Source organism: Taudactylus pleione, unplaced genomic scaffold (assembly GCF_031769625.1).
Source record: "Taudactylus pleione unplaced genomic scaffold, aTauple2 ptg000419l, whole genome shotgun sequence".
Classification (NCBI taxonomy): domain Eukaryota; kingdom Metazoa; phylum Chordata; class Amphibia; order Anura; family Myobatrachidae; genus Taudactylus; species Taudactylus pleione.
In genome coordinates, this window is record NW_028284821.1 from 2619898 (window position 1) to 2647054 (window position 27157).

General features: G+C 46.1%; 1 protein-coding gene across 2 annotated transcripts in view; it reads right to left on the reverse strand.

Annotated features, from left to right (window-relative positions):
• RAB28 (RAB28, member RAS oncogene family) overlaps nucleotides 1-15760 on the reverse strand; it is a 150751-nt gene extending 134991 nt beyond the window's left edge. Inside the window, exon 1 of one of the 2 annotated variants that reach the window (XM_088447123.1) lies at nucleotides 14749-15750. In XM_088447123.1, the coding sequence (XP_088303249.1) occupies nucleotides 14749-15192 (444 nt within the window). In that variant the 5' untranslated portion in view covers nucleotides 15193-15750. Of the gene's footprint in view, nucleotides 1-14748 lie in introns of both variants that reach the window. The other variant, XM_088447124.1, reaches the window with a different exon arrangement.
• Between the last annotated feature and the right edge of the window lie 11397 nt (nucleotides 15761-27157).

Sequence of the window (27157 nt, forward strand, 5' to 3'; positions counted from 1 at the left end):
AATATGCATTTTCTGCTACATTATTACTGTAAAACAAAATAGAGGTAAATGAGATTTGGGAACAGAATTGCACCCAGTGACACACATTCTGTAAGTGTCACAGTCTATTGGACGTGTTTGTTTGAAGTTACAATATATGTCATTTCTCATTTTTCCCAGCTATTCGTGAAATAACAACAAAGAACTTTTTATTTTCTCAATAATATAGGTCTTTTCTAAAATAATATGCATTACCCAAGCGCTGGATTAAGAAAGCAGATTTATGAGTCTGCAAGCATTGGACTGCCTTGTCCGCGGTTTTAATGTAACCACAAATCAGATCACAAATGGTTGCATTTGCTCATATAATATCAAATTTACAGGATTAAAATGTTGGAAACTATAGTTATCATCCATTTGAGGATCATAAAACTACAAGACCCTTCCACCATGATTAACAGTTAAGGGCAAAACTTCCATTTCTTCATCAATGACAGAGAACATGACTTGTAATTAAAGGACTAACATTTTACAACTTTCAATGGAATAGTGCCGGCGAGTGAGCAAATAATTAATGCAGCCAAATACGAGCTAAACATTGTTTAAATAGTGTCTTGTCTATAGCGTACGTGATTGCATGAACAAAGATCCAGGCAGTAATGAGAATGCTCCCATTTAAGAACAGTTTTACAACATGTATAATCAACGTTAATATTTTTTAGAATAAGCAGCAAACTGTCCATTTCAGAAATGTAAAAAATACTTTAAAGTAAAACACTAACCAACACATACTGAGAGGTAAATGCTAGTATTTGCTCCGGGATGTAATCAGGATCCTGGCGGTTCCGGAATCCCATTGGTCATGACAATACCGGCTACAAATTCTGACGGTCAGAATCCCAACGGTAAGTATACATTAAACGAGATGCCGCCCGTTCCAGCTGATCGGGCCAACATAGCATCTACATTGGCAATTGTGTACCCACTATGTCAGTTCTTGCGCACTCCCGCAGGGTCGTTCATCGCATCGACAGATCTGCAGTACATGCTGATCAATCTGTCAATGTGATGAGCGACGCCATGCAGGCGAGTGAAGCCGATGCCTGACATATCGGTCGGGCACCAGATCGTGTAATGTGTACCGGCTGCCCGATATGTTGGCCCGTAGGGATTCGCATCACTGGGTACACACATCGGTAATTGTGTACCCAGCTTTAGGCACTAGGGGGAGGATTAGGGTTAGGCTGTGGGAAGGGACGGTTAGGATTATGCTGCGGGAGGGGAAGGTTAGGGTTAAAATACTCACCAACATGCGTTGGAATTTTCACCATAGGGATTCCGGAGCCCGCATTGTGACAGTCAGGATTCTGACCGCCGGGATCCTGTACCCAATCCTTCGCCAAGAAGGAGTTTTATCGCCTGCATTGGCTGTACCTACGTGCAACTCTGTTTAAGTTTGGCCTTAATGGCGATATACCGGAACGCTATTTTTACTCTGCATAAGGGCCCCTCCCTGGGTTTTTAATCTGATCAGACTCCTTCCCTATCCAATGGTAGCAGGCAGTAATGCCCCCTTTCTCTCCATTGATGTACTTTTGGCAATTGAACCTTTTGCATGTATGGCTAGGAACTCAACTTATTTCCCTAGTGTGTCTGTACCCCCTTCTACATTTAAACTTTGCTTGTTTGCAGAGTTAACTGTCACGGATCCGAAAACCTCCCAGTGTGCATTACATGCTAAAATTGACCGATTTATAGCAGCCTCCTTATACAAATTTAATACTACGAAAACAGAGGCTTTAACATTTAATATTACTGGGGATGCCTTGTATAGACTCAAAGCCACTTAGTCTGATTTCCAATTACAGTTATATCTTCTATATTTTGGCATTAGCCTCCCTAACCACCTCTCTGATGTAGTGGAAGTGAAAGGAAGTCCCCTTTACTCAGGCAGGTTGATGAGTTATTAAAGTGTTAGATGGGTTTCGAGATTTCCTGGTAAGGTCATTTTGCTGCTTTCAAAATTGTGGTTTTACCAAAATGAACGTATTTATTTCGTACAATTCTCTTTCTTATTCCTAAATGACACTTGGATCCACCCAAAGCCCTGGGTGGATCTGGAAAATGCACTTTTCCCACGTTATTCTCTTCTAGACCACTTGTGGACACCCAGCCAGACATACAAGTCCCTTGATTGCTCAAATCATAAAAGTTATTCTAGATTCCCTTGAAGTATGGGATAATCTGGTATTTTCAGTAAAGGGGTTAGTTCTGCCACCACATACTCTCTTTATTGTGGCACGCTATATACCAGGCCTGGACAACCTGTGACTCTTCAGCTGTTGTGAAACTACAAGTCCCAGCATACCCACCCAACGTTCAGCTGGTAAAGCATGATGGGACTTGTAGAGCCACAGGTTAGCCAGGCCAGCTCTAGACTGATCCCAGAAACCAGTATATCTACCCACCGTGATCGAGTACTACTACAGATTTCCGATGTTATGCAGGCAAACTCAGGGCCTGATTAACAAACCCCATTGTATCACAGCCAAGGCAATGACCCATAAGAGCCATATTACCAAATGCGAACCATCATTCAGATGGGGCATTTCCTATTTTAGAGTTCAAAAAACTGAACTGTGTGGAAGTATGCACTGGTAGAAGCTAAAAAAAAAAACCTCTTAGGCAATGGCTTAAATAAGATTAAATGACATAGAAACAAATTAGTTATGTATTTTATTCTTCATTAATGCTTTTACCTTTTTTTACTTATTTTAATTTAGTATGTGCAATGAGCAGTGCTGCAATATACTGTATGTTTTCCTGATAACACTGTACATTAATAAGGTTAAACATGTTGCCCGTCATCAGACACTAATTGTCATTTAATCTAATTTCCAAATAAAGATATTATGTGCAGGGAAAGTGTACCTCATAAAATCTTAATATATCAATAGTCTTAAAGTCATTGTGCAGGTGACAGAGTTCGTCCCAGACAATTTTGCCACTTGGGTGGCATCAAGAAGTAGCTGGGTGGGGGCGTTCGCAATAATGAAATGTTGAAATCCTGATCATATATTGGTTTATACTCCAGATTAACATTTTATATACTAATTCTTCTCTTCTAAAGCTGGCCACACACTAGACCAATTTACCACCAACCAGCCAACTAGTTGATTGGTTGGAATGAAAATCTGGTAAGGAATGAAAGCAAATGACAATCAGCAATTTGCTCACAAACGCCGGAAAATGGACAAAAACTGCTGTCTGAACAAATTATTTATATCAAACATTTAACAAACTTGTCTGACGACCATTTTCATCTGCTTTCTGGCATTTAGGAGCAAATTGCTGATCATCATTTACTCCCATACGTTACCAGATTTTCATTCCAATCAATCAACTAGTTGGATGAAAGTTGGTCTAGTGTGTGGCCAGCTTTAGAGGCACAGTTGTGGGCAGCTTTTTCTTGATTAAAGTCTGGGGATCTGGTCCATCTAGTGAAATCAGCATCAGATTATTTAGTGTGCTCTGCTTCAAACCATTCCTTAAACACGTTCTAATTAGTTTTAGACTACAAAAATCCTTAGAGCTGCCCAGATACTGCCCACTTGCTTTTTGGACATGAACACATAAGAGCTGACCAGATACTGCCCACTTGCTGGCTAGACACAGATGGCAGCACTGCCCAGATACTGCCCCACTTGCTGGCTGAACTGATAACCAGCAGTATCTGGGCAGGCTACACATAAGGCCCAGTAACAAACACGCGGTTGAGAAACGGAGAGTGGACGCAGGCATTCCACTCTCTTCACTGTTCACCGTCCACTGTTCCTACCAGCAATGGCACACCCTTCCTTTTACACTGTGTGAGGGTTCGGATCTGCTCTGCTCTCCAGTCTGACAACATCCGGCACTGTGACACAACTAATAAGTCTCTCTGTGCTAACGTTTTTATATAAAACATCAGTGCAGGGGAATGCACTGGCTATGTCCCAGTGCCAGGGGAAGTTTGCCTGGCGGACCACCTGAGAAATAAAGGCAACCACATAACAGAGATCCTAAAATAAACTGGACAATATTTCTGTTGTAAAAAAAAAAAAGCAAATTTTTCTAAACAAAAAGTTATATATAAAACTGATCTATTGTCTCCCTTACTATAGGGTTTCCTTTCAATACAGTATGTGTGCTCATGTGACTGTATATTATTTAACAATACTTCACACCAATACCAACATTTCTCAAGATGTACAAGGATTTAACACACAGTTCTGACTTATTGCTGAGCATTGATTACTGTGAACTGCATTATGCACTGAAGTCCAGCTATTTAATATCCCCCTAAGTTTCTGATCTGAGACTGATATAATGATATCCCGGTACAAATAAAATGAATTACATTTAATTTTGTGCACATGCTCTATCTGATCAGCGATGAGAGTTTATCTACATGTTGGTATTTGTTTATTTGTATATTTATATTCCTATTTTATTGTAGCATAATTTGAATGTTACACTCCTACTGGTGATTGGTTAATTTAGATTATAATTTAAAGCACTAGTTCTCAAACTCGGTTCTCATGACCCCAAACACTTCACGTTTTTCATGTCACCCAGCAGGTGCACAGGTGTATTCATTACTCACTGACTCATTTTATAAGAGCTAATTATTTCACTTGAAAAAACATGCACTGTTTGGGGTCCTGAGGACAAAGTGCCTGATTCAGACCCGCTCGCAAGCGGGTCGACGGCTGAGCAGTGCGCACGAGCGGCGTGCGCGAGCCCCGTAGCGAGTGAATATTCACTCGCTGTGGGACTCACTACAAGACGGGGCGGCTGTCGATTGTGATTGACAGCTCGCCCCGTTTTGTAGGCGTGCAGGGTGGGTGGCTGCCCTACTGACACCACACGTCAGTTCACTGGGGCTTGCGGTGGATGCGATAATTGCGACCATCACCAGGCCGCCCGCTAAAGCTTTAGCGAGCGGCCTGGAGGCCGGTGAAAGAAAAAACGGCCCGCCCTGATTCAGAGCGAGCGCTCACAAATAGCGAGCGCCTCTGAATCAGTGCCAAAGTTCGAAAACTTGTGATTTATATCTTCTGGATGAGACAACCAGGTCTGTAACTTGGCACATCAGTGCCCTGTGCCAGCCCTGCCACTGAGCGCATACTATCGCGCAAAGGAGGCATGCTCGGCAGCTCCTGTAATTGCAGCACTGACCGGGCATCTTCAGGATGCCCGATCGGCTGCATATAGTGCCCACAGGACACTTCGTGGATGCTGCATCAGCAATCTTGGCTGCAGGGTGCTGTTCTGGGCACCCTGCTAGCCAGGAGCAACGGCCTCAGAGCCTCTGTGCGACAGCACAGGTCTCCCATAGCTAGATCCGGCCCTGGAGATAACAGTGTACCAATGTCTATTATATACCAGATGTATTCTTAACCCCTTAGACCAGGGATGGGGAACCTCAGGCCCAGGGGCTGTATAAGGCCCCCGGAGTCATTTGGTCTGGCCCTCAGAGATTTTTTTCTGCTAGCTTCATCTGGATAGTAGGGTGCCTATAATGGCACCCTGCGGCCAGAATCTATGCCGCCTGGAGCGTCCTTATGACACTTCAGTCGGTCACATCGCTGCCCTTACAGCTCCCCAGAGCATCCTCAGGATGCTCCGGACATTGCTGTAATCACTGGCAATTGTGGCCCCGCCCCTGTGTGACATAACATGGAGGGGCGTGGCCTGCACCGGACCCGTGAATAATGTCATATATATCAAAATGGCCCTCGGCAGAAAAAAGGTTCCCCATCCCTACCTTAGACGCTTAGGATTTCCCCCTCTGACTCCTGTGCTGAACCTTTTCTGGCATATTCTGAGCTGGTCACATTCCAACATCAATATCAGTCGTTTGATTTATGCAGTAGTAACAAATTATACCTTTAGGGTTTTTTTTCCCAGAAACATTTCTGTAATATACATTATTAGTCTGTTTACTCTTTCTAGCCTGGCATATAAAATCTATCCAAAACAGGCTTTTTTATTGAGATTACAAGAAAGTGAATTAAAGTCAATTATTTGTGTACTATACTGTATATACATATTAATACTTTGTGAATTACATTTTTACAATGTGGAAATGTTCACACACACCAGGAGTTCTCACCTCCAGTGCTAAAGTGCAACAAACAGGTCATGTTTTGCAGATGTTTTTGATCATGCACAGGTGAGGCAATCTAGTTTGCTGGGTCAGTAATTATCTAACTTGTTTCCACAGACAGAAATCTTCAAAACATGACCTGTTGGGGAAACTTGATGTTTGAGGTTACAGACCGATAAATACTATATAGGATTACCTGTCCAATCTGGCTGGTTGGAACAAAAACCTGGGGGGGAGAAAACGACAAAAACGGTCGTTCAGACAAATAGGTTAAATCCGTTTGATTTAACCAATTTGTCCGAACGACCGTTTTTGCCCATTTTCCAGTGTTTGGGAGCACAAGTTCAGCTGTCATTTCCTCCCATACATTACCAGATTTTTGTTCCAACCAGCCAGACTGGACAGATAATCTTATAGCGTGTACCTAGAACCACTGACATATACAATTACCTGCTCCCATTCACGATTACAGGACATTTTTCGGTCTGCACCCACTAAGTGGAATGCCTTCCCACGCATAACAAGATTTTCTTCTAGCCTCCAAAGCTTCAAGCGTTCTCTGAAAACTCACCTCTTTAGGCAGCTTATCACATTCCAGAACCACCCACATAACCTCCATAAGCTATTCTACTAATTACCTCCCCTCTGCACAGTCCACACATAAAACTTTACATATGTTCTTTTTCTATACTCATAAAACCCACTAACCCCAGGCCAACGTTCCTATGTATCTGGAACATATAGACTACCAAGATCCTCTGCAATCTGGCTGGAACAATTTGTAATATGTAGCACTTATTGTTTATCAATGCCTATTTCCTTGTAGGATGTAAGCTTGCAAATAGGTCCCTCTTACATCTTTGTCTGTCTGTTATCAATAATGTGTAGGAATAATATGGTAACCAAACAAGGTCTACCAATATGAAAAACTAGAAAAACTTCCTGCGTTAAATTAGGGGACCCATTTTTTTATTTGACATAAGAGGGGGGAGATCTAGTCAACAGAACCCCACATATCTGGCCAATGTAACATTTGTTAGTGTTGGATGTCATTGTTTGGTATTCACATGTGATCACCCAGACAATAACTACTAAAGGGGCATATTGTTTAAAAGAGAAGACTCGCTTCTTTCAAATGAGGGTGTCCCCATGTACGAACATGCCAGTATGGGGAGGTCAAGCAGTGCCTATACCCCATCTCTGGAAAATGTAAGGTTTTATTCAGTGCATGATGTTGTGGTCTGGTGATCACCAGACAGTAACTGCTAAGGGGCCAAATCATTTCGATCATGGGACTACCAGCTTTCAAATTAATCTGTTGGTGAGTTTGTGGAAGTCAGAATGTGGGAGATTCTTACCAATCCCTTGACTTCTTTACTTTTCTGCAGTGTAGGGAGCTATTGTCTGATGATCACATAAATAGCTAGAAAATAACTTGTTAAGGGACTCACAGGGGTCTATGTACTAAGCCTTGGAGAGAGATAAAGTGGATGGAGATAAAGGAGCTCATTCAGACCCTCTGGCTAGATGCGTTCGCTCGCTCCCTGCGTATGTAAATCCAGCGTATGCCCAGCAAGGCAGGCGATCGCACGCCAATGCATTAGTAAGCCCGCTATGTCTTGGAGTGCGATAACTTTGTGTATGCAGACGCCCACCAGCCATTTTTAAGATGCCCACTTGCGCACGTCATCTCCAGGAAGTGCATGAAAACATTGGTACATCGAGCACCATCGGATGCGATCTCAGGGCTTAAGGTTGCCTTTACCCTGTCGCAAGCACAGCGATCACCTCAGAGTTAAATCCCACCGAGTGACGTGTACTATGACGCTGCCTTTTAATTATGCATGCCTTTGAAACGGCGTTGAGACATTCTGGAAACGGGGGAGCACCTCCACTCCCCTGTTTCCAGTGGTCAGCCCCTGTCACCACCTACAAATGGCCTCTCCTGTCAATCCCTCTACTGGGCTGTCTATATGCAGTGAGCGAACACATGCCGATCTCTCGCATTGTTTTGCGCACGTGCATTGCGATGCGTACGCATGCGCAGTTAGCGACTATCGGCCAGCTACGAGCGTTCACATCATAGCGAACGGGTCTGAATCAGCCCCAAGTTCCAACCAATCAGCTCCTGGCATTTCTCAAACACAGGCTTTAGAGAGGCAGTTAGGTTGGTACATTATCTCCGACCATTTTATCTGTCTCCAAGTCTTAGTACACAGAACTCATAGTTTGTAAGAGGGGACTCCCCCTTTCAAAAGTAGGGTGTCTCTAAGTCTGGAGGTGCCAGGCTGGAGGAGATAAGAGACTTCCAGTAAACTTAATATGTTTCTCCCTGTAGTGCAAGGTAAGCCTTGCCCACTCTGTGACATCATTGCAAATAACAACAATGACGTCATTGCAGCTCGGGCTTCTACCCAGTATCTGCCAGATGTATATACCGGTGGGGGCTCGGAACTGCCTATTTACTAAGCCTTGGGAGGATATAAAATGAACGAAGATAAAGTACCAACCAACCAGCTCCTGTCATTTTTCAAACACAGCCTGTGACATGGCAGTTAGAAGCTGATTTGCTGGTACTTTATGTATCTCCGCTCACTTTATCTCTATCCAAGGCTTAGTAAATAGACCCCCTTGTTTGTTAGTGCTTGAGTGGTGAAATTAGTGTAAGTCATCCTTGGCACATGTTCTAGAACAGTGTTGGCTAACCTTGACACTCCAGCTGTTATGGAGCTACATAACCCAGCATGCACTGCTACAGTTTTGCTATTAGGGCATGCTAAAACTGTGGCAGGGCATGCTGGGATATATAGTTCCACAACAGCTGGAGTGTCAAGGTTAGCCAACACTGCTCTAGAACATGTTAGAAGCAAATAACTTTATAAATACCTATGTTGTACTTCCATGGGAGTTCTTAGAATATGGTACAGCTGACCTGCGATTACGCACGCATGCTGCGAAAATGTGCTAATGACTGCAATCACAAAGTCAACATAGAGACGCCCAAAGTCAGCAAAGAGACACCCACTACCGCTTTCACACAGCCGTAATACCTGCGTATACATCGGGAACATCGAGTAACATCGGCCCCTCATGCACAATTACAGCAGGTCTGACCTTACTCAGACATTGCTAAACTTGTTGCACGCAGTGAATACACAAGCGGCGTATGCCGTCGCAGTGGCTAATTTATGCACGCCCATGCAACGGCATTCAAACGGACAGTCACGCCTGCGTTTCTCTGACCACTCCTCCATCACTAAACCCTGATGCCCCGTCCCTTTGTCTACGATGGCTTTGCATCTGCGTAGGTGAATGCAGAGCGAGCACAATGCTGACTCGTAACTGCGATGCATACGCATGTGCTGTACTGTACACTCAATTGACCGATCTGCGTATGTGGTTGCAATCCGTAATAAATCAGGCCCACAGTTCACTGGAAGTGTCTTACCTCCATAGGGAAAGACTGACATTCAGGCGGTCAACAATGGTATTTTGAACTAAACATAACTAACCATATGCGCAGCATAGCCCTAACTTTAAAATCATGTGTCGACATTCACACCATGCCAACGTCCTGCATGTCGGCATTCAGACCATGTCGGCATTATGGTTTCAACATTCTGAATGTTGACCTAATGACAACGTATACTCCATCAGATATCAGGCTGCCCTGAGTAGGTTAACAAAATCAGCGCAATACATTATTTACTATTTATTTAGCGCTAGCATAGTCATAGATAGAATGCATGTGTGACAGCAACATGAGGTAAGTATTGCAGTGTAACATGAGATATAGCAGCATGGGGTAAGTATTGCAGTGTAATGTGCAATAGTAGTATGGGGTAAGTATTGGAATGTAATGTGTGACCACTGCATGGGGTAATTATTGCAGAGTAACAGCAGCATCACCGTGAAGGGTACATTGGCGAGCATCAAAATAGTGGCATAGCCATACAGGGAGCGATGTGGCCTCACGGCACACCCACCTTTTCATTACTCCGGGGGAAGGCTAGTAAGATACAAGTTATATCCCGATGTCCCCGCGACTCAGCTTCCAGAACTGGCCGGGGCTGCGGGGGAGAGATCAAAAAGATGTCTCTCCTGCCCCTGTGACCACCATAGGCACATCTGAAGATGGTGTATACTACCGGTGCTAAACTCCTTCGCTTTTTGGAGTTTAGTACATAGGGGTCAGATCGCAGTCCCCATTGATAATAATGGGGATTGTGAGCTGCAGCGCTTATTAGCACTTTGCCGGCAATTCTCGTGAGCTCCGCCTTCCGGCTCCCCCTGCAGCGGGTGATGGGCGAGACGTCATGACGACTCTCCCATAGTGCAGAAAAGCGGGCTGGGAGGAGCGGACAGTGTGTGTGTGTGTGTGTGTGTGTGTGTGTGTGTGGGCACGGGAACCGGCAAAGCATAGGGGTGGCGCTACTGGGGGCACTGTATAGGTGGGTGGCCGCTACTAAAGGCACTGTACACGGGAAGTGGCCACTACTGGGGGCACTGCATGGGGGGGGGCTACTACTGGAGGCACTGCATAGGGGGGACTACTACTGGGGGCAATGCATGGGGGGGAACCACTTCCGGGGGCACTGTATAGGGGGGTGGCCGCTACTACAGGCACTGTTTAGGGAAGGGGCCACTACTGGGGGCACTGCATGGGGGCAGGGGACTACTACTGGGGGCATTGCAAAGGGGGGACTACTACTGGGAGCAATGCATACGGGGAACCACTTCCGGGGGCACTGTATAGGGGGGGTGGCCGCTACTAGAGGCACTGTTAAGGGGAAGTGGCCACTACTGGGGGCACTGCATGGGGGCATGGGACTACTACTGGGGGCAATGCATAGGGTGGACCACTACTGGGGGCAATGCAGAGGGGGGACCACTTCCAGGGGCAATGCATAGGGGGGACCACTTCCGGGGGCAATGCATAGGGGGGACCACTTCCGGGGGCACTTCAAAGCACATTCTTGCACTTGGGCCCACCACTCTATAGTTACGCCACTCAACCTGGATTATTGCACTTGAACATTCAGCAACCCAGGTTATAGTGCAGTGCGAAAGGGCCAGTTTGAAATAAACCAGGCCGTGGGTTCAACCCGGCTCGCAGTGCAGTGCAGTGAATTGCATAGGCAGAGCCGGGGCTTAGAGATGATCTGATCTGCAATCGCCGACTCTTCCCACGTGATGGTGGTGACGTCATCGACCAGGCATTAGCGCCGGGTCAGGCCGCCAGTCTGAAAGGGGTCTCAGCTGGGTCGCACCCGGATAGACCTGTGAACAAAATCCTGGATGTGACCTGGCATTCCGATGTGAAAGGGGTATAAGTTTCTAATCCGGGGAATTCAAATTTGTACGATGTGCTGCCAGGCTGCCCAGCTGCACACAGATCGGCCATTTACAGGAGTGCAGACATTTCAAGCTTTCCCTCAAACCGTTATGGGGTACGAGGGCAAACTTGCGATGACGGCGGACAGAACGTGCCATTCTAGAACAGAACATCATGTTGATGTCAGTGAACAGAATTCTTGCATGCTATTTGCTTTAGAGCAGTGAGATAGGTTGCAAAACACAAGTGACACACAATTACCCGTTGACAATGAGATTACCATGAGTACATTCCAGTGCCTCATAGTCACAAGGGACACAGCAGCTATTCACACAACCGAAAGAAACTAAAGCCAACCAGAATAGCAACTGAACTTGTAATGTGACCACGCCATTTTAAGACACTGATATTATTCACTAACAGATGGTTGGTACACAAGATGTTACTGACACCTGTCTCTCTTTCATTCCATCTCTGACAGGTGAAAGGAGGAGAGGCATATAGAATGGCCTACTTTCTCTATCCATTTACAGCTTGGATAGGACAACCATGTGCAATGTATCAGTGTATCTCCATAGAGATCAATAATCTCTAGGTCAGTTTCTCTCTCTACCTCTTTCACAAAGAAGGAGGGACAAGTGTCTACAAAATGATATCTAATATAATATCTGACAGCACAAAGGCGTAATGTGTACATCATTTATAGGGAGACTGCCACAGAAAAAAATTCCAACAGGTAAGAAAGCATAATACATTACACAATGTGTTGGAATGATGTGCATGCTATGATGTTCAATGAGGGAAATATAATGGATATTCAAATATCTATGGAATAGAAGTAGTTAGATTGAGAAATTATTAGTACAATTAGGAGCACGATGAGCTAGGTCAGTTTCCAAACTGCAGTCCCCATGGCCTACAAGTACCCCTTTCACACCAAAATCCAGGGTCTCACCTGGGAGTTGGAACACGATCCAATACGGATCAGACCCCTTTCACACCGCAGCTCTGACCCGGGTAGTTGCCTGGTCGCTGCCGTTTGCACTGCACACGGGTGCCGGGGAACTGTTCTGCTGGGAATCCGCCTTTCCCTATAATGTAAACTGGACCCGGGTCAAATGACACGGGTTAGCTGATCACACTGTCCCTTAACACTGACGGCGGTGTGAAAGAGTTACAACAGTACCTGCTTTACAGATCTCCAAGCTGGCTCACAGTCACAGGTGTAATCATTACTGGATGACACATTTTACTATATCCACAGGTGATGCTAATTATTTCATTTATGGTACTGAGGAGATCAGTAATGCTGGGCATACACTCTACAATTATCTGTCAGATATCTGTCCAATCTATCCAATCTGTCTGGTGGGAAGGAAAATTTTGTCGGTTTTCTAGTGTTTGGGAGCAAATTTCTATTGTCATTTGCTCCCATACATTACAAGATTTTTATTCCAACCAGCCAGATTGGACAGATAATTGTATAGTGTATGCCCAGCATAAAACATGCACTATTAATGGGCCATGAGGACTGGAGTTGGGAAACATTGCACTAGCACATATATAAGGAAGGAGAAACAAGGTGTAGAGCAGTATAATTTATAGGATTTGATACTAGTCATGGGGTCTGTGGTTGGAAAAATGATGTGTTTATGGATGATGTTACTGATTATAGTCTATGTGGAGAGTGGTGCTGGTATAGGCCCTGTGTAGGGTATTACTGGGTATAGTACCTGGGCAGGGTGATGCTTGAGATATAGTACCAGGGCAGGGTGATGCTGGGGATATAGTACCAGGGCAGGGTGATGCTGGGGATATAGTACCAGGGCAGGGTGATGCTGGGGAGATAGTACCAGGGCAGGGTGAAGCTGGGGATATAGTACCTGGGCAAGGTGCTGCTGGGGAGATAGTACTGCAGTAAGGTGATGCTGGGATGTACCTGGACAGGGTGCTGCTGGGGATAGATGTACCTCGACAGGGTGATGCTGGGGATAGATGTACCTCGACAGGGTGATGCTGGGGATAGATGATCCTGAGTCGGGTGATGCTGAGGATATAGTACAGGGCAATGTGCTGCTGCGGATATAGTACTGGGCTGGGTTATGCTCGGGATATAGTACCTGGGCAGGATGATGCTGAGGATATAGTACCAGGTTGGGTGATGCTGGGGATATAGTACCAGGGCAGGGTGATGCTGGGGATATAGTACTGGGCTGGGTGATGCTGCGGATATAGTACTGGGCTGGGTGATGCTGCGGATATAGTACCGGGCAGGGTGATGCTGGGGATATAGTACCGGGCAGGGTGATGCTGGGGATATAGTACCGGGTTGGGTGATGCTGGGGATATAGTACCTGGGCAGGGTGATGCTGGTTATGCTATAGCACCTGGGCAGGCTGATGCTGGGGAGACAGCACCTGGGCAGGGTGATGCTGGTTATGCTATAGCACCAGGGCAGGGTGATGGTAGTTATGCTATAGCACCTGGGCAGGGTGATGCTGGAGATATAGCACCTGGGCTGGGTGATGCTGGGGATATATAGCACCTGGGCAGGGTGATGCTAGGGAGATATAGCACCTGGGCAGGGTGATGCTAGTTATGCTATAGCACCTGGGCAGGCTGATGCTGGAGATATAGCACCTGGGCTGGGTGATGCTGGGGAGATATAGCACCTGGGCTGGGTGATGCTGGGGAGATATAGCACCTGGGCTGGGTGATGCTGGGGAGATATAGCACCTGGGCTGGGTGATGCTGGGGAGATATAGCACCTGGGCAGGGTGATGCTGGGATATAGCACCTGGGCTGGGTGATGCTGGGGAGATATAGCACCTGGGCTGGGTGATGCTGGGGAGATATAGCACCTGGGCAGGGTGATGCTGGGATATAGCACCTGGGCTGGGTGATGCTGGGGAGATATAGCACCTGGGCTGGGTGATGCTGGGGAGATATAGCACCTGGGCAGGGTGATGCTGGGATATAGCACCTGGGCTGGGTGATGCTGGGGAGATATAGCACCTGGGCTGGGTGATGCTGGGGAGATATAGCACCTGGGCAGGGTGATGCTGGGATATAGCACCTGGGCTGGGTGATGCTGGGGAGATATAGCACCTGGGCTGGGTGATGCTGGGGAGATATAGCACCTGGGCAGGGTGATGCTGGGATATAGCACCTGGGCTGGGTGATGCTGGGGAGATATAGCACCTGGGCAGGGTGATGCTGGTTATGCTATAGCACCTGGGCAGGGTGATGCTGGGATATAGCACCTGGGCAGGGTATTACCAACCTTGCCACACGCTCCATCTCCTATGACGACTATCTTCAGCTGCCGGTCCTGGCTCTCCTCCTCGGAGTCAGACATGGTGCTGTGTGTATGTATTCCGGGATTATGACAGCAGATTACAGCAACGCTAAGCAACCAGACGCCATCTTCCACCTCATTCCGGCACCAACCACTCCGAATCCGGGGGAGCGTAGCCAGACACGGGAAGGGGAGACTGACCTGACCCGCCGTGTGTGACACGGTCAGCTCTGCAGAGACATCACGATCACAACCCTCTCCGGTCCTGTGTGTGAGGAGTCCTGTGCTGTACGTCCAGCCTCGGGGAGAAGGTAGGGGAGGACACCCCCTTACTTTGCGGGAGATGGTTGCGTCCTCTGGGTGACGCTGCCTGGTTACTAAGGTGAGTGAGGGAGGGGGAGGATAACACACAGTCGGGACTCGGGACATCGGCCTCTCAGGAGGGGTCGGGACCGGGATGGTGCAGCCACAGCATCGGGAAGGACATTGTGCGAGACGTACTGTAGGAGAGGAGCTAGGCCAAACCTGGGAGGTGAGGGAGCCTGGGAGTGAGGGAGCCTGAACTGGGGAGATGAGGGGAGTGAGGGAGCCTGAGCCTGGGAGATGAGGGGAGTGAGGGAGCCTGAGCTGGGGAGATGAGGAGAGTGAGGGAGCCTGAGCCTGGGAGATGAGGAGAGTGAGGGAGCCTGAGCCTGGGAGATGAGGGAGCCTGAGCTGGGGAGTGAGGGAGCCTGAGCCTGGGAGATGAGGGGAGTGAGGCAGCCTGGGCCTGGGAGATGAGGGGAGTGAGGCAGCCTGGGCCTGGGAGATGAGGGGAGTGAGGCAGCCTGGGCCTGGGAGATGAGGGGAGTGAGGCAGCCTGGGCCTGGGAGATGAGGGGAGTGAGGCAGCCTGGGCCTGGGAGATGAGGGGAGTGAGGCAGCCTGGGCCTGGGAGATGAGGGGAGTGAGGGAGCCTGAGCCTGGGAGATGAGGGGAGTGAGACAACCCGGGAGATGAGATGGGAGTGAAGCAGCCTGGGCCTGGGAGATGAGAGGAGTGAAGCAGCATGGACCTGGAAGATGAGGGTAGTGACGCAGTACTTCAAAGTGTTTTGTAGGCCCTCTTATTCCCAAAACCCTTAATTTGTATTAATTCACTATCTTTAATAGTATTTGTTCCTCAAACCAGTGTGCCCTATGCCAGGATGCGGAGCCGTCAGCTTTGGGTAGTAGAGCACTGCCGGAGCATCCTGCGGCCCAGCGTTCGGGAACTCTGATGTGTTCATTGACACGCCAATGACACATTCCATAACATGCCTATGAGACGGCCTTTTTTTGCGTTCACTTCAGGCTACCCCCCCGGGAATGCACATGGTCTTGTGCCGCCAGTACTGAGAGCGATCCTGTTACAAAGCAGCTTGTTTCTGTGTATACTCAATTGAACACATGCACCATTAGGGTTTTCAGGACCTTTCACGCAGTAGCAAATAATCAACTTCACAAACATCGGCAATATGTCCACCTCTGAATCAGGACCATATTGAGAAATGATGGAGTACTCAGCTGCAGTGATTAAATATTTCATTGGTTCTCATTCGCGGTCCTCTAGGCACACTAACAGTCCAGGTTTTAAGCTTGAGCACAGATGCTTACAATAACCGAGGGCTTGGTTACATATAAGGTGGACACATAAGGGATACATTTGGCCACTACGTATGTACCAAAGCCGCACTGTGAACGTGCGGTGATGGTTCTGAGGAAGCAGACGCAGTGAGCGAATATAAGTCAGCATTTGGGGGAGGTAATGGGGGTGGCTTGAAAAAATTGAGGTGTCAGAACCATGAAATTCTAATTAAGTCACCTGTATGGCTAACTTTAAAACCTGGACTGTTAGTGTGCCTTGAGAACCGAGGTTTGGAAACACTGAAATTGTAGAAAATAAGTCTTCCAAGATGAGGCAATATAGCTGTATCCATGGAACTACAAGTCCCAGTAATCTCAGACAGGTTGTTGGAAACTTGAATAGTCACAGGATATATAAATTAGAGTTACTGGTGGATATTGGAATGGAGGGAACCACTGGGATCGGAGCTCAGAGGCAGGATCACATGCACAAAACCGATGAACTGCATGGCTGCCTAGGAGCAGCGAGGTATCAGGTACAGATGAATCTCAGGACAGTGTAGTAGCAGCAGCAAGGTATTAGGCACAGGTACTCATAGGCTGGTTATATATGGGCAACAACTCTACTTGTAAAAACGCGCACTTTAGTAAATATACCCCTAGGATTTGGTAGAGCTTGGGACAAAAAACATTGGCCCTCATTCAGAGCCGCTCGTAAGCGGGAGTACGCTCGTTCCGAGCGATATTTGCACATCTGCGCATGCGTACGGTTTTTAGTACGCATGCGCGAACCAGTCAGTGTGGTCGAAAATCGTTTGTTCGCTATATAGCGAGTGCCTACTAATTTGAGTGACAGAATGAGGCGTATGTGGGTGGTAACAGGGGAAGGTGCTTGAAAACGGGGAGTGGAGATCAGAACGCAGACGTGCTTAAAGATCAAAGCGGGCGTTTTATGGGTGTGCATAATTAATACAGCAGCGTCATTGACCACGTCACTGGGTTATTTTATAGTCAGAACTGCTCGCAATATTGTGGTTGAAAAAAGCAACCACAAGAATAGCGAGCAGTTCATACGCTGTTCGATGTACTCGATTATTCTAATAAATAGCGGACATGACGTATGATGCGAGCGGCCAGGGGGCGTTTTTATCAAATAAATGAGCGTATGTTTTGCTCGCTCGTTCAGACATGGAGGCGTCAACAGACCGCAAAGAGCGAACGGTTCATTTGAATAGCCACCCCCTTTTTATGAACGAGCGAGCGCTAATTGCGAGCGGCTCTGAATGAGGGCCATTGTTCTTAACAATGTTTGGGGTACATTTTGGTCCACAGATTGATTACCTCACTTTTTGGTGACTGAAGATGGGGACTGAAATACTGTAGATCAAAATATTTGTGAAATTATTACTTTTTATGGTGTCACTATCTCAGCTTGGAAAGAAATCTCAGGTTTAATTTTTTAAGTATAAATACCTAGTAATTTGTTGCAAAAAAAAAAAAAAAGCTTAAGTTAGACCATTATGTCCAACTTTTTTTGAAAGTTAGGAAAAGTTTTGAAAAAACATAGGGGGTCATTCAGACCCACTCGCAAGCGGCAGTACGCTCGCAAGTGGGTCGATGTTCCCCACTGCGCATGCGCACGACGGAGGGAGCTCCGTCGTGCGCATGCGCGAGACCCGGACTGCGACAGCCAAGCTGTTGCTCCAGGTCTCGCACCAAAGGGGGCGTGCTGTCGATGGTGACTGACAGCACGCCCCCTTTGGGGGGCGTGGAGGCCAGACGGAGGCGTTCCCATGGGAACGCCTACCGTCTGAAGCCGGCCCCACTGACATCACTAGTGATGTCAGTGGGAGTGATTTTGGCTCTGATAGAGCCAAAATCACTCCATGGCTTGTGGCTGGGAGACCCTACTGCAGGGTCTCCGTCGTAAGTCCGATGGTCGCGATGGTCAAGACCATCGCGACCATCTTTTTGGACGCTCGTATATGCTGTGGGTGGTGACCCACAGCTATACGAGCGTCCAGGAGGACGCTCCATTTTAATGGAGGAGGGCCCTGATTCAGAGCGAGCGCTGTGGTCAGAGCGTCCGGCTCTGAATCAGGGCCATAATTTACAATTTTACGCTGATTCTGTTACCGACACCTCTCCCATACTCTCCCTGAAATAGTAGCAATCTCCCCAAAGAGTCTAGCAAATCTCGCTGATTGCACCTTAACCCAATTATGTAACTGTTATATACTTGTACAAAAAAATAAGAGATATATACATTCAAATGGCCATTTCTCTGCACTGGTTATGAGGCACAACGATGAATATGGCTATATGCATTTTCAAATAATGTTTCTCGTGGCCACTTACTGTATATCCACCATTTCTGGGTAAAACAATACAAGAACTAGCCCTGAAAAATATCAGTGTATTTTCATCAACAAGCAGATCATACTGTGCTACATCTATCTTATGTATGTGTGCCAAGCACCTGAACATAAATACAAATATATAAAAATTAAAGGTTTATATATATCTACACATACTGTATAAGACACACTGGGGGAGATGTACCAAGCCCAGAAACGGTATCAGCGCACGTTATGTGCGCTGATACCGCTTCTCCCCGATGTATGATCGGGGGTCTGGGCGGTAAATGACAGGGGCGCTATGTACCCCTGTCATTATCGGAGCTGCTATCTACAAGATAGCAGGGCCATGTATGAACGGTCATAACGCATGACCGTTCGGCCGCCTGTAGCTGTCGTTATCGACAGCTACAGCCTGACGCTAGCCTATCCCCACAGCAGGGACACGCTGTCCCTGCTGCGGCGGCTGCCGGCTCCACGCGGGGATCTCGCGATACTTGCGAGATCCCGCGCATGCTCAGTGGAGCCGGCCGGGAAGAGACACAGCGCATCAGCACTAGGCTGATGTGCTGAGGTCTCTAACGGGTAGCGCCGGAGGGGTGAGTTAACGCTCCCCCTCTCCGACCGATGAGATGTTCTTACATCTCATCGGTAGTGCTTCCTGCTTCGCCTCGGTAAAGAGGGGAAGCGTTATACCGTGCCGCTCTAATACATCTACCCCTCTATACGGCTTGGTTGAAATTGTCATAAAGATTTAATTAAGTGGTTTAAATGAGAATGGATAAAAAACATATAAAACACATATGTTGCACATAGACAATATCCGATAAATAATACTGTAATGATGAATTCATGAAAAATTCCATCCGTATTCAATTTGATCTATTTAAAAAGTCTGAATAAACTTTATAGCGACTGTTAGAATAAATATAGTCACTGGTCTCAATAACATGGTCCGGATTAATACCCAGCTACAAAGAAATTACCAGCCTCCATATGGATAGTCACGTTCTGAGTTTATATATGCAAATTGATGTAATTGGCGTGGTTCCAAAAGTAGAACTCGGCTGGAGTGGAATTGATGGTGCCCGTCCGGAAAATAATTCAAATGAGATCCAAACAGTGTAACAGTCAATATTGTGGGGGCTTCAAACGCGTTTCGATGTGGAATAACCCACACCTTCAGTAGCAATGTCCCCTTTTCCAAAATGGTTATATACAGTCAGGTGCATAAATATTGGGACATTGACAGAATTTTCATATTTTGGCCTCTATTCACCACCACAATGGCTTTGAAATGAAACAAACAAGATGTGTTTTAACTGCAGACTTTCAGATTTTATTTGAGGGTAATTACATCCAAATCAGGTGAACGATGTAGGAATTACAACGGTTTCTGTATGTGCCTCCCACTTTTTAAGGGGCCAAAAGTAATGGGACTATCAACTCAAAAGCTATTTCATGGACAGGTGTGGGCTATTCCCTCGTTATTTCATTATCAATTAAGCAGGTAAAAGGTCTGGAGTTGATTCTAGGTGTGATATTTGCATTTGGAATCAGTTGCTGTCGACTCCCAATATGAGATCCAAAGAGCTGTCACTATCAGTGAAGCAAGCCATCATTAGGCTGAAAAATCAAAACAAACCCATCAGAGAGATAGCAAAAACATTAGGTGTGGCCAAATCAACTGTTTGGAACATTCTTAAAAAGAAAGAACGCACCGGAGAGCTCAGCAACATCGGAAGACCATGGAAAACAACTGTGGTGGATGACAAAAGAATTTCCCTGGTGAAGAAACACCCCTTCACAACAGTTGGCCAAATCAAGAACACTCTCCAGGAGGTAGGTGTATATGTGTCAAAGTCAACAATCAAGAGAAGACTTCACAAGAGTGAATATAAAGGGTTCACCACAAGATGTAAACCATTGGTGAGCCACAAAAACAGGAAGACCAGATTAGAGTTTGCCAAACAACATCTAAAAAAGCCATTACAGTTCTGGAACAACATCCTATGGACAGATGAGACAAAGATCAACTTGTACCAGAGTGATGGGAAGAGAAGAGTATGGAGAAGGAAAGGAACTGCTCATGATCCAAAACATACCACCTCATCAGTGAAGCATGGTGGTGGTAGTGTCATGGCATGGGCATGTATGGCTGCCAATGGAACTGGTTCCCTTGTATTTATTGATGATGTGACTGCAGACAAAAGCAGCAGAATTAATTCTGAAGTGTTTCGGGCAATATGTGTTCATATTCAGTCAAATGCTTCAGAACTCATTGGACGGCGCTTCACAGTGCAGATGGACAATGACCTGAAGCATACTGCAAAAGCAACCAAAGTTTTTTAAGACTAAAAAGTGGAATGTTATGCAATGGCCAAGTCCATCCCCTGACCTGAATCCGATTGAGCATGCATTTCACTTGATGAAGACAAAACTGAAGGGAAAATGCCCCAAGAACAAGCAGGAACTGAAGACATTTGCAGTAGAGGCCTGGCAGAGCATCACCAGGGATGAAACCCAGCGTCTGGTGATGTCTATGCGTTCCAGACTTCAGGCTGTAATTGCCTGCAAAGGATTTGCAACAAAGTATTAAAAAGTGAAAGTTAGATTTAGGATTGTTTAGTTTGTCCCATTACTTTTGGCCCCTTAAAAAGTGGGAGGCACAGATAGAAACCGTCATAATTCCTACACCGTTCACCTGATTTGGATGTAATTACCCTCAAATTAAATCTGAACGTCTGCAGTTAAAGCACATCTTGTTTGTTTTATTTAAAAGCCATTGTGGTGGTGAATAGAGGCCAAAATATGAAAATTCTGTCAATGTCCCAATATTTATGCACCTGACTATACCCTTAAATGCAAATGATATGCAGCTGATACAAATTAATCATACAATCAACCAAGCTGTAAATAAAAACATGCAGAGTAATAAAAGACATTCACTATATATATATATATATATATATATATATATATATATATATATATATATATAAATGAGCCAACTCGCTAATAGTTTATATCAAATACAGCATATAAAGATGTAAAAACATACCTGTGTATTGGGGCTGTAAGTATCATACTATGTTATGATTCCGGGTCACAAAATAACGGGCATGCGGACTGCTAGAGCAAATGGTATGTACAGTGACTTGCAAAAGTATTCACCCCCTTTGCAATTATCATGTTTTGTTGCCTCACAACCTGGAATTAAAATGGATTGTTTGAAGGTGTGCATCATTTCATTCACAGAACATGCCTACAACTGTGAAGTTCTGAGGTTTTTTTATATTGTGAATCAAACAACATTTAGGACAACATAACAGAAAACTTCAGCGTGCATAAGTATTCATACCCCTTTGTCAAGCCACCTTTTGCGTCGATTACAGCTGCAAGTCGCTTTGGATAAGTTTCTATGAGCTTGCCACATCTTGCCCCTGGGATTTTTGCCCATTCCTCAAGGCAAAACTGCTCCAGCACCTTCATGTTGGATGGTTTCCGCTTGTGAACAGCAATCTTCAAGTCTGACCACAGATTCTCAATTGGATTGAGATCTGGACTCTGACTAGGCCATTCCAACACATTTAAATGTTTCCCCTTAAACCACTCGAGTGTTGCTTTAGCAGTATGCTTCGGGTCATTGTCCTGCTGGAAGGTGAACCAGGTTTTGCTCAAGAATATCCCTGTATTTAGCAGCATCCATCTTTCCCTCGACTTGAATCAGTTTCCCAGTCCTTGCTGCTGAAAAACATCCCCACAGCATGATGCTGTCACCAGCACCTTCCTCCATACATTCGGGGAGTCGCCCACATGCCTTTTGGCAAACTCAAATCGTGTCTTCTTATTTTTATCACTAAGTAATGGCTTTTTTCTGCCCAGCTCTATGGAGTGTACGGCTTATTGTGGTCACATTCACAGATATACCAGTCTCTGCTGTGGAACTCTGCAGCTACTTCAGGGTTACCTTTGGTCTCTGTGCTGCCTCTCTGATTAATGCCCTTCTTGCTCGGTCTGTGAGTTTTGGTGGGTGGCCCTCTCTTGGCAGGTTTGTTGTGGTACCATGTTCTTTCCATTTGATGATGATGGATTTGATGGTGCTCCTTGGTCTTCATGGTGTGATGCTTCTTGCTTAGTGGTGTTGCAGCTTCTGGGCCTTTCAGAAAAGGTGTGTTTATACTGACAGATCATGTGACACTTAGATTTCACACAGGTGGACTTCATTTCTCGAATTATGTGACTTCTGAAGGTAATTGGTTGCACCAGAAATTTTGAGGGGCTTCATAGCAAAGGGGGTGATTACATATGCACATGCCAATTTTCACAATTTTAGTTATAAAGATTCTTTTATTTGTATTTATTTTCTCATTTCACTTCACCAAATTAGACTATTTTGTGCAGATCCATCACATACAATTCAGATGAAAAAAAAAAATACAGATTGTAATGTAACTAAAAAGCCAATGGGAGTGAATACATTAGCAAGGCACTGTATCTCTCTAAAGAGGTCCAGATCACATGGGGAAATGTTATCACGTGGTGGTGAGGATCCAGTGGAAGGAGGGGGCAATGTCCGATAGATGGTAATCACGGTGTCACATGATGTCAGCTACCCTGTCAATGGTGTGTATCTTTAAGGGATCGTAATCACATAAACTGTGATTATATAATCCTATGGATGTACTAAAACAGGAAAAATCAGTACCTTGCAGCACCAACAACAGCATGGTACTGATTTTTCCCATTTTAGTACATCTATAGGATTATATAATCACATTTTATCCATTATTTACATCGTGTGACCCGGAATCATAACATAGGCCCTGATTCAGAGCCGGACGCTCTGACAGAGCGCTCGCTCTGAATCAGGGCCGGCCTTCTGGTTTTTTAGAGCGGCCTCTTGGCCACTCGCATAGCTGTGGGTGACCACCCACAGTTATAGCGAGCGGCAAGGAAGATGGTCGCGATGGTCAAGACCATCGGGCTTGTGATGAGACCCTTGTGGTAGGGTCTCGTGGCTGCAAGCCCCAGAGAGATTTCGTCTCAAACGGAGGGACCGCCCCCAAATGGAGGTGTTCACATGGGAACACCTCCGTTTGGGCAGCCACTCCCCCGGCCCTCCCACCAAAGGGGGCGTGCTGTCACACAACATCGACAGCACGCCCCCTTTGGTATGAGACCCGGAGCGACGGATAGCCCGTCACTATCCGAGTCTCACGCATGCGCACGACGGAGCCGGCTCCGTCGTGCGCATGCGCTCTGGCCCACCATCGACATGGTTGCGAGCGCTCAGCGCTTGCGACCAGGTCTGAATCAGGCCCATAGTATGATACTTACAGCCCCAATACATTGGTATGTCTTTACATCTTTATATACTGTATTTTGATATAAACTATTAGTGAGTTGGCTCATATATATATGTATATTGAATGTCATTTATTACTCTGCATGTTTTTATTTACGGCTTGGTAGATTGTATGATTAATGTGTATCAGCTGCATATCATTTGCATTTAAGTAAGGCTATATATAACCACCATTTTGGATAAGGGGGCATTGCTACTGAAGAAGGTGTGGGTTAGTCTACATCGAAACGCGTTTGGCACCCCCATAGTTGACAGTTAAAAAATCTATATTTTGCGCAGAACTGTGACACCATATTTCTGTCCTAATAATGCAAACCTTGTTCCTAACCTGGCAATCCTCTATCTGCAAACCCATTCCTAACCTGTCAATTCTGCAAACTATGTTCTGGCATTGCAATATGTATCTGCAAACATTGCTCTCAATACAGCAATGTTATGTATTTGCAAACCTTGTTTCTGACATGGCAATGCAGTGTATCCACTACTCATGCTACTGAAATTATTATCCAGTGGCTTTCTACCAGTGTGCATTCCCAGGCTTATATGAGTCTCCATTACCAGTGTGCAACACTGCTCCTGTAACTCTGCAACCAGTGTGCAATCCACACTGCCGGTGACTTTGCTATCTGTAAAGTCATCAGCTCCTGTGACTTTTCGCTACCCATGTGCAATGTACACTTGTGATTCTTTGCTACCCATGTGCAATCCTCAACTCCTATGAATCTTTGCTACCCAGATGCAATCCCCAGCTCCTGTGACTCTTGCTACCCATGTGCAATCCTTAATCTCTGTGACTCTTTGCTATCTGCATGTGCTCCTCAACTCGTGTAACGTTGTGTTACCCATTTTTAATTCCCAGCTCTTTTGACTCTGCTACCCGTGTACAATCGTATCCCATGACTCTTTGCTACCTGCGTGCAATCATCAGGATCTATGATTCTTTGCTACCCATGTGTAGTCTTCAACTCCTGCAGCTCTGTTACTCTGATTTTCTTTTCCAGCCTAAAACACTGCCAACAATTCTCCATTCCTGCATGTTTTCAGTTCAGTAAACATTGTTATATTTTCAGCAACATCTGACTGGTGACATAATTCCTGACAGAAGGGCCTACACCACTTTTGGCAGCCTTGCCGACATGGATTTTTTATTTCCATATTTATATTTTATAAAATTACTGCTATCACTGTAAGGAGCAAGAAGAACCTTCTTACTGACATAAGGCCAGATTCAGAGTTGCATGGTATTGCACAGCCGCAGGGAAGTAGCTGTGCAATGCCATACAACTAATATGCTAATGCAGTAGGAGGCGTCTGGTGTAAATAGACATTTCCTGACTGCATCACAGAACCGAGTGCTGCGTCCTAAGACACAGCATCAGATCTTCTGCTAGACCATCAGCAATCTGAGTAACTCTGTAACTGAAGCCAGGAGGACCCTGCCCTGGCCACACCTTCAAAATTGGATTACGCCCCCACTTTTGTAGAACGGTTCCCAGTCGCTGCTCGAGCTCTGCCCCTCAAATTCTGCAGCATGTCAATCATGCTGCTGCTTAGGGATTGAATCAGGCCCATTGTGTATTGCTATATGATAGTATGCGCTCTGCCTGAAAGAACTATTAATAAAGAATACAACATGTTCTCATCAACTTAGACCCAGATTTCCTCTTGTGTAATATTTCCCTTTCTACACAATTAAGGATAGCTGAACTTTTCAGGTGTGCATAGGAAAAAATATATAAGCCAAATAGTGATTTCATTATTGCAAAAGCAGGACAATGGGCCTGATTCACTACCGATCGCAACTGCAATTATGCACGCAATCGGCTGATTGTTGCGTTATGCGTATGCATCACAGTGCGCAAACCGACCCCGTAATGCCCCGTTACAGGGGCGTGCAATAAATTATAGTGTTAACTCTAGCTCCGGCAGCAGGCAGGGTGCCGGAGCTAGAGAGGGCAACCTTATGCGCGCGCGCCCGAAAAGGGGGCATGTCTATAAGACGCGTCCCCTTTTAGTCATACTTGGGGGCGTGCCCGGCGCTTACGGACATGCCGGGCAGCCCCCAAGCACTGCAGAAAGGGAGAGTAGATGCCGGGCGCATGCGCCCGGCGTCTATTTGGCGGTGACCGGGACACTGCATGTTTCTCCACCCGCGGAACACTGCGTCCCGTGGTGAGAACGGCACCCGCAGGCTGTGAGGGCAGGGCGCTTTTTGCCCTCCTCCTGGAGGGCAGGGTGCTTTTTGCCCTCCAGAAGGAGGGCAGGGCGCCGCGCCCCGCTAAAACAGGCTAGCAGGAACCCTAAATTATCTACTGCGATGACATACGCAGCCTGAGCACTTATAGCGTGCGATGAAGTTAGCAATTCCTGAGTAAGGTCAGAGCTTGTGCAAGTGTGGGTGAGGCTGCGATGGTACTCGATGTTACTGATGGTTCCGTAGTCTTGCTAAGGATTACGGATGTGTGTAAGGTAAAGTGGGCGTCCTTATGTTGTGCTGTGACGGCATAGCGATTGCAATGGATTAGCATACTATCGCATTGAGACTGCGTGCATAATCGCTATTGCGATCGCAGTTGCGATCCGTAATGAATCAGGCCCAATGTCAGCTCAAAGGGCTACAGTCTGAAACCTTAATAGAAAATAACCTTAACCATAGTATTAATGCTAATAAGAATTAAATGCTTTAATGTTTTCTTTAAAAGTGCTGATAAGGCCTGTAAGTGTATAAATATAATTTCTATATGTTTGATAATAACTGTTCTCATTGATTTTCAGCTTTATTGGTTACATTAGCTGCACTTCATGTATTGAATTGACCTCTTTGATGATATGAGGGTGTCAAGACACTGAACATCTAGCCTGCTGTACACCTTTTCTCATCTTTACTACTTTAAAATTGCTTGTATTGTAAGGTGTTAATCACTATGGGGGTCATTCAGACCCGGTCATTAGCACCGATGCGCTCGGACCGGGTCGATGGCCCCCCACAGAGCATGCGCACGACGGCGCCGCTGTGCGCATGCGTGAGACCCGCTACGACTGACAGCGCCGGTCGTAGCGGGTCTC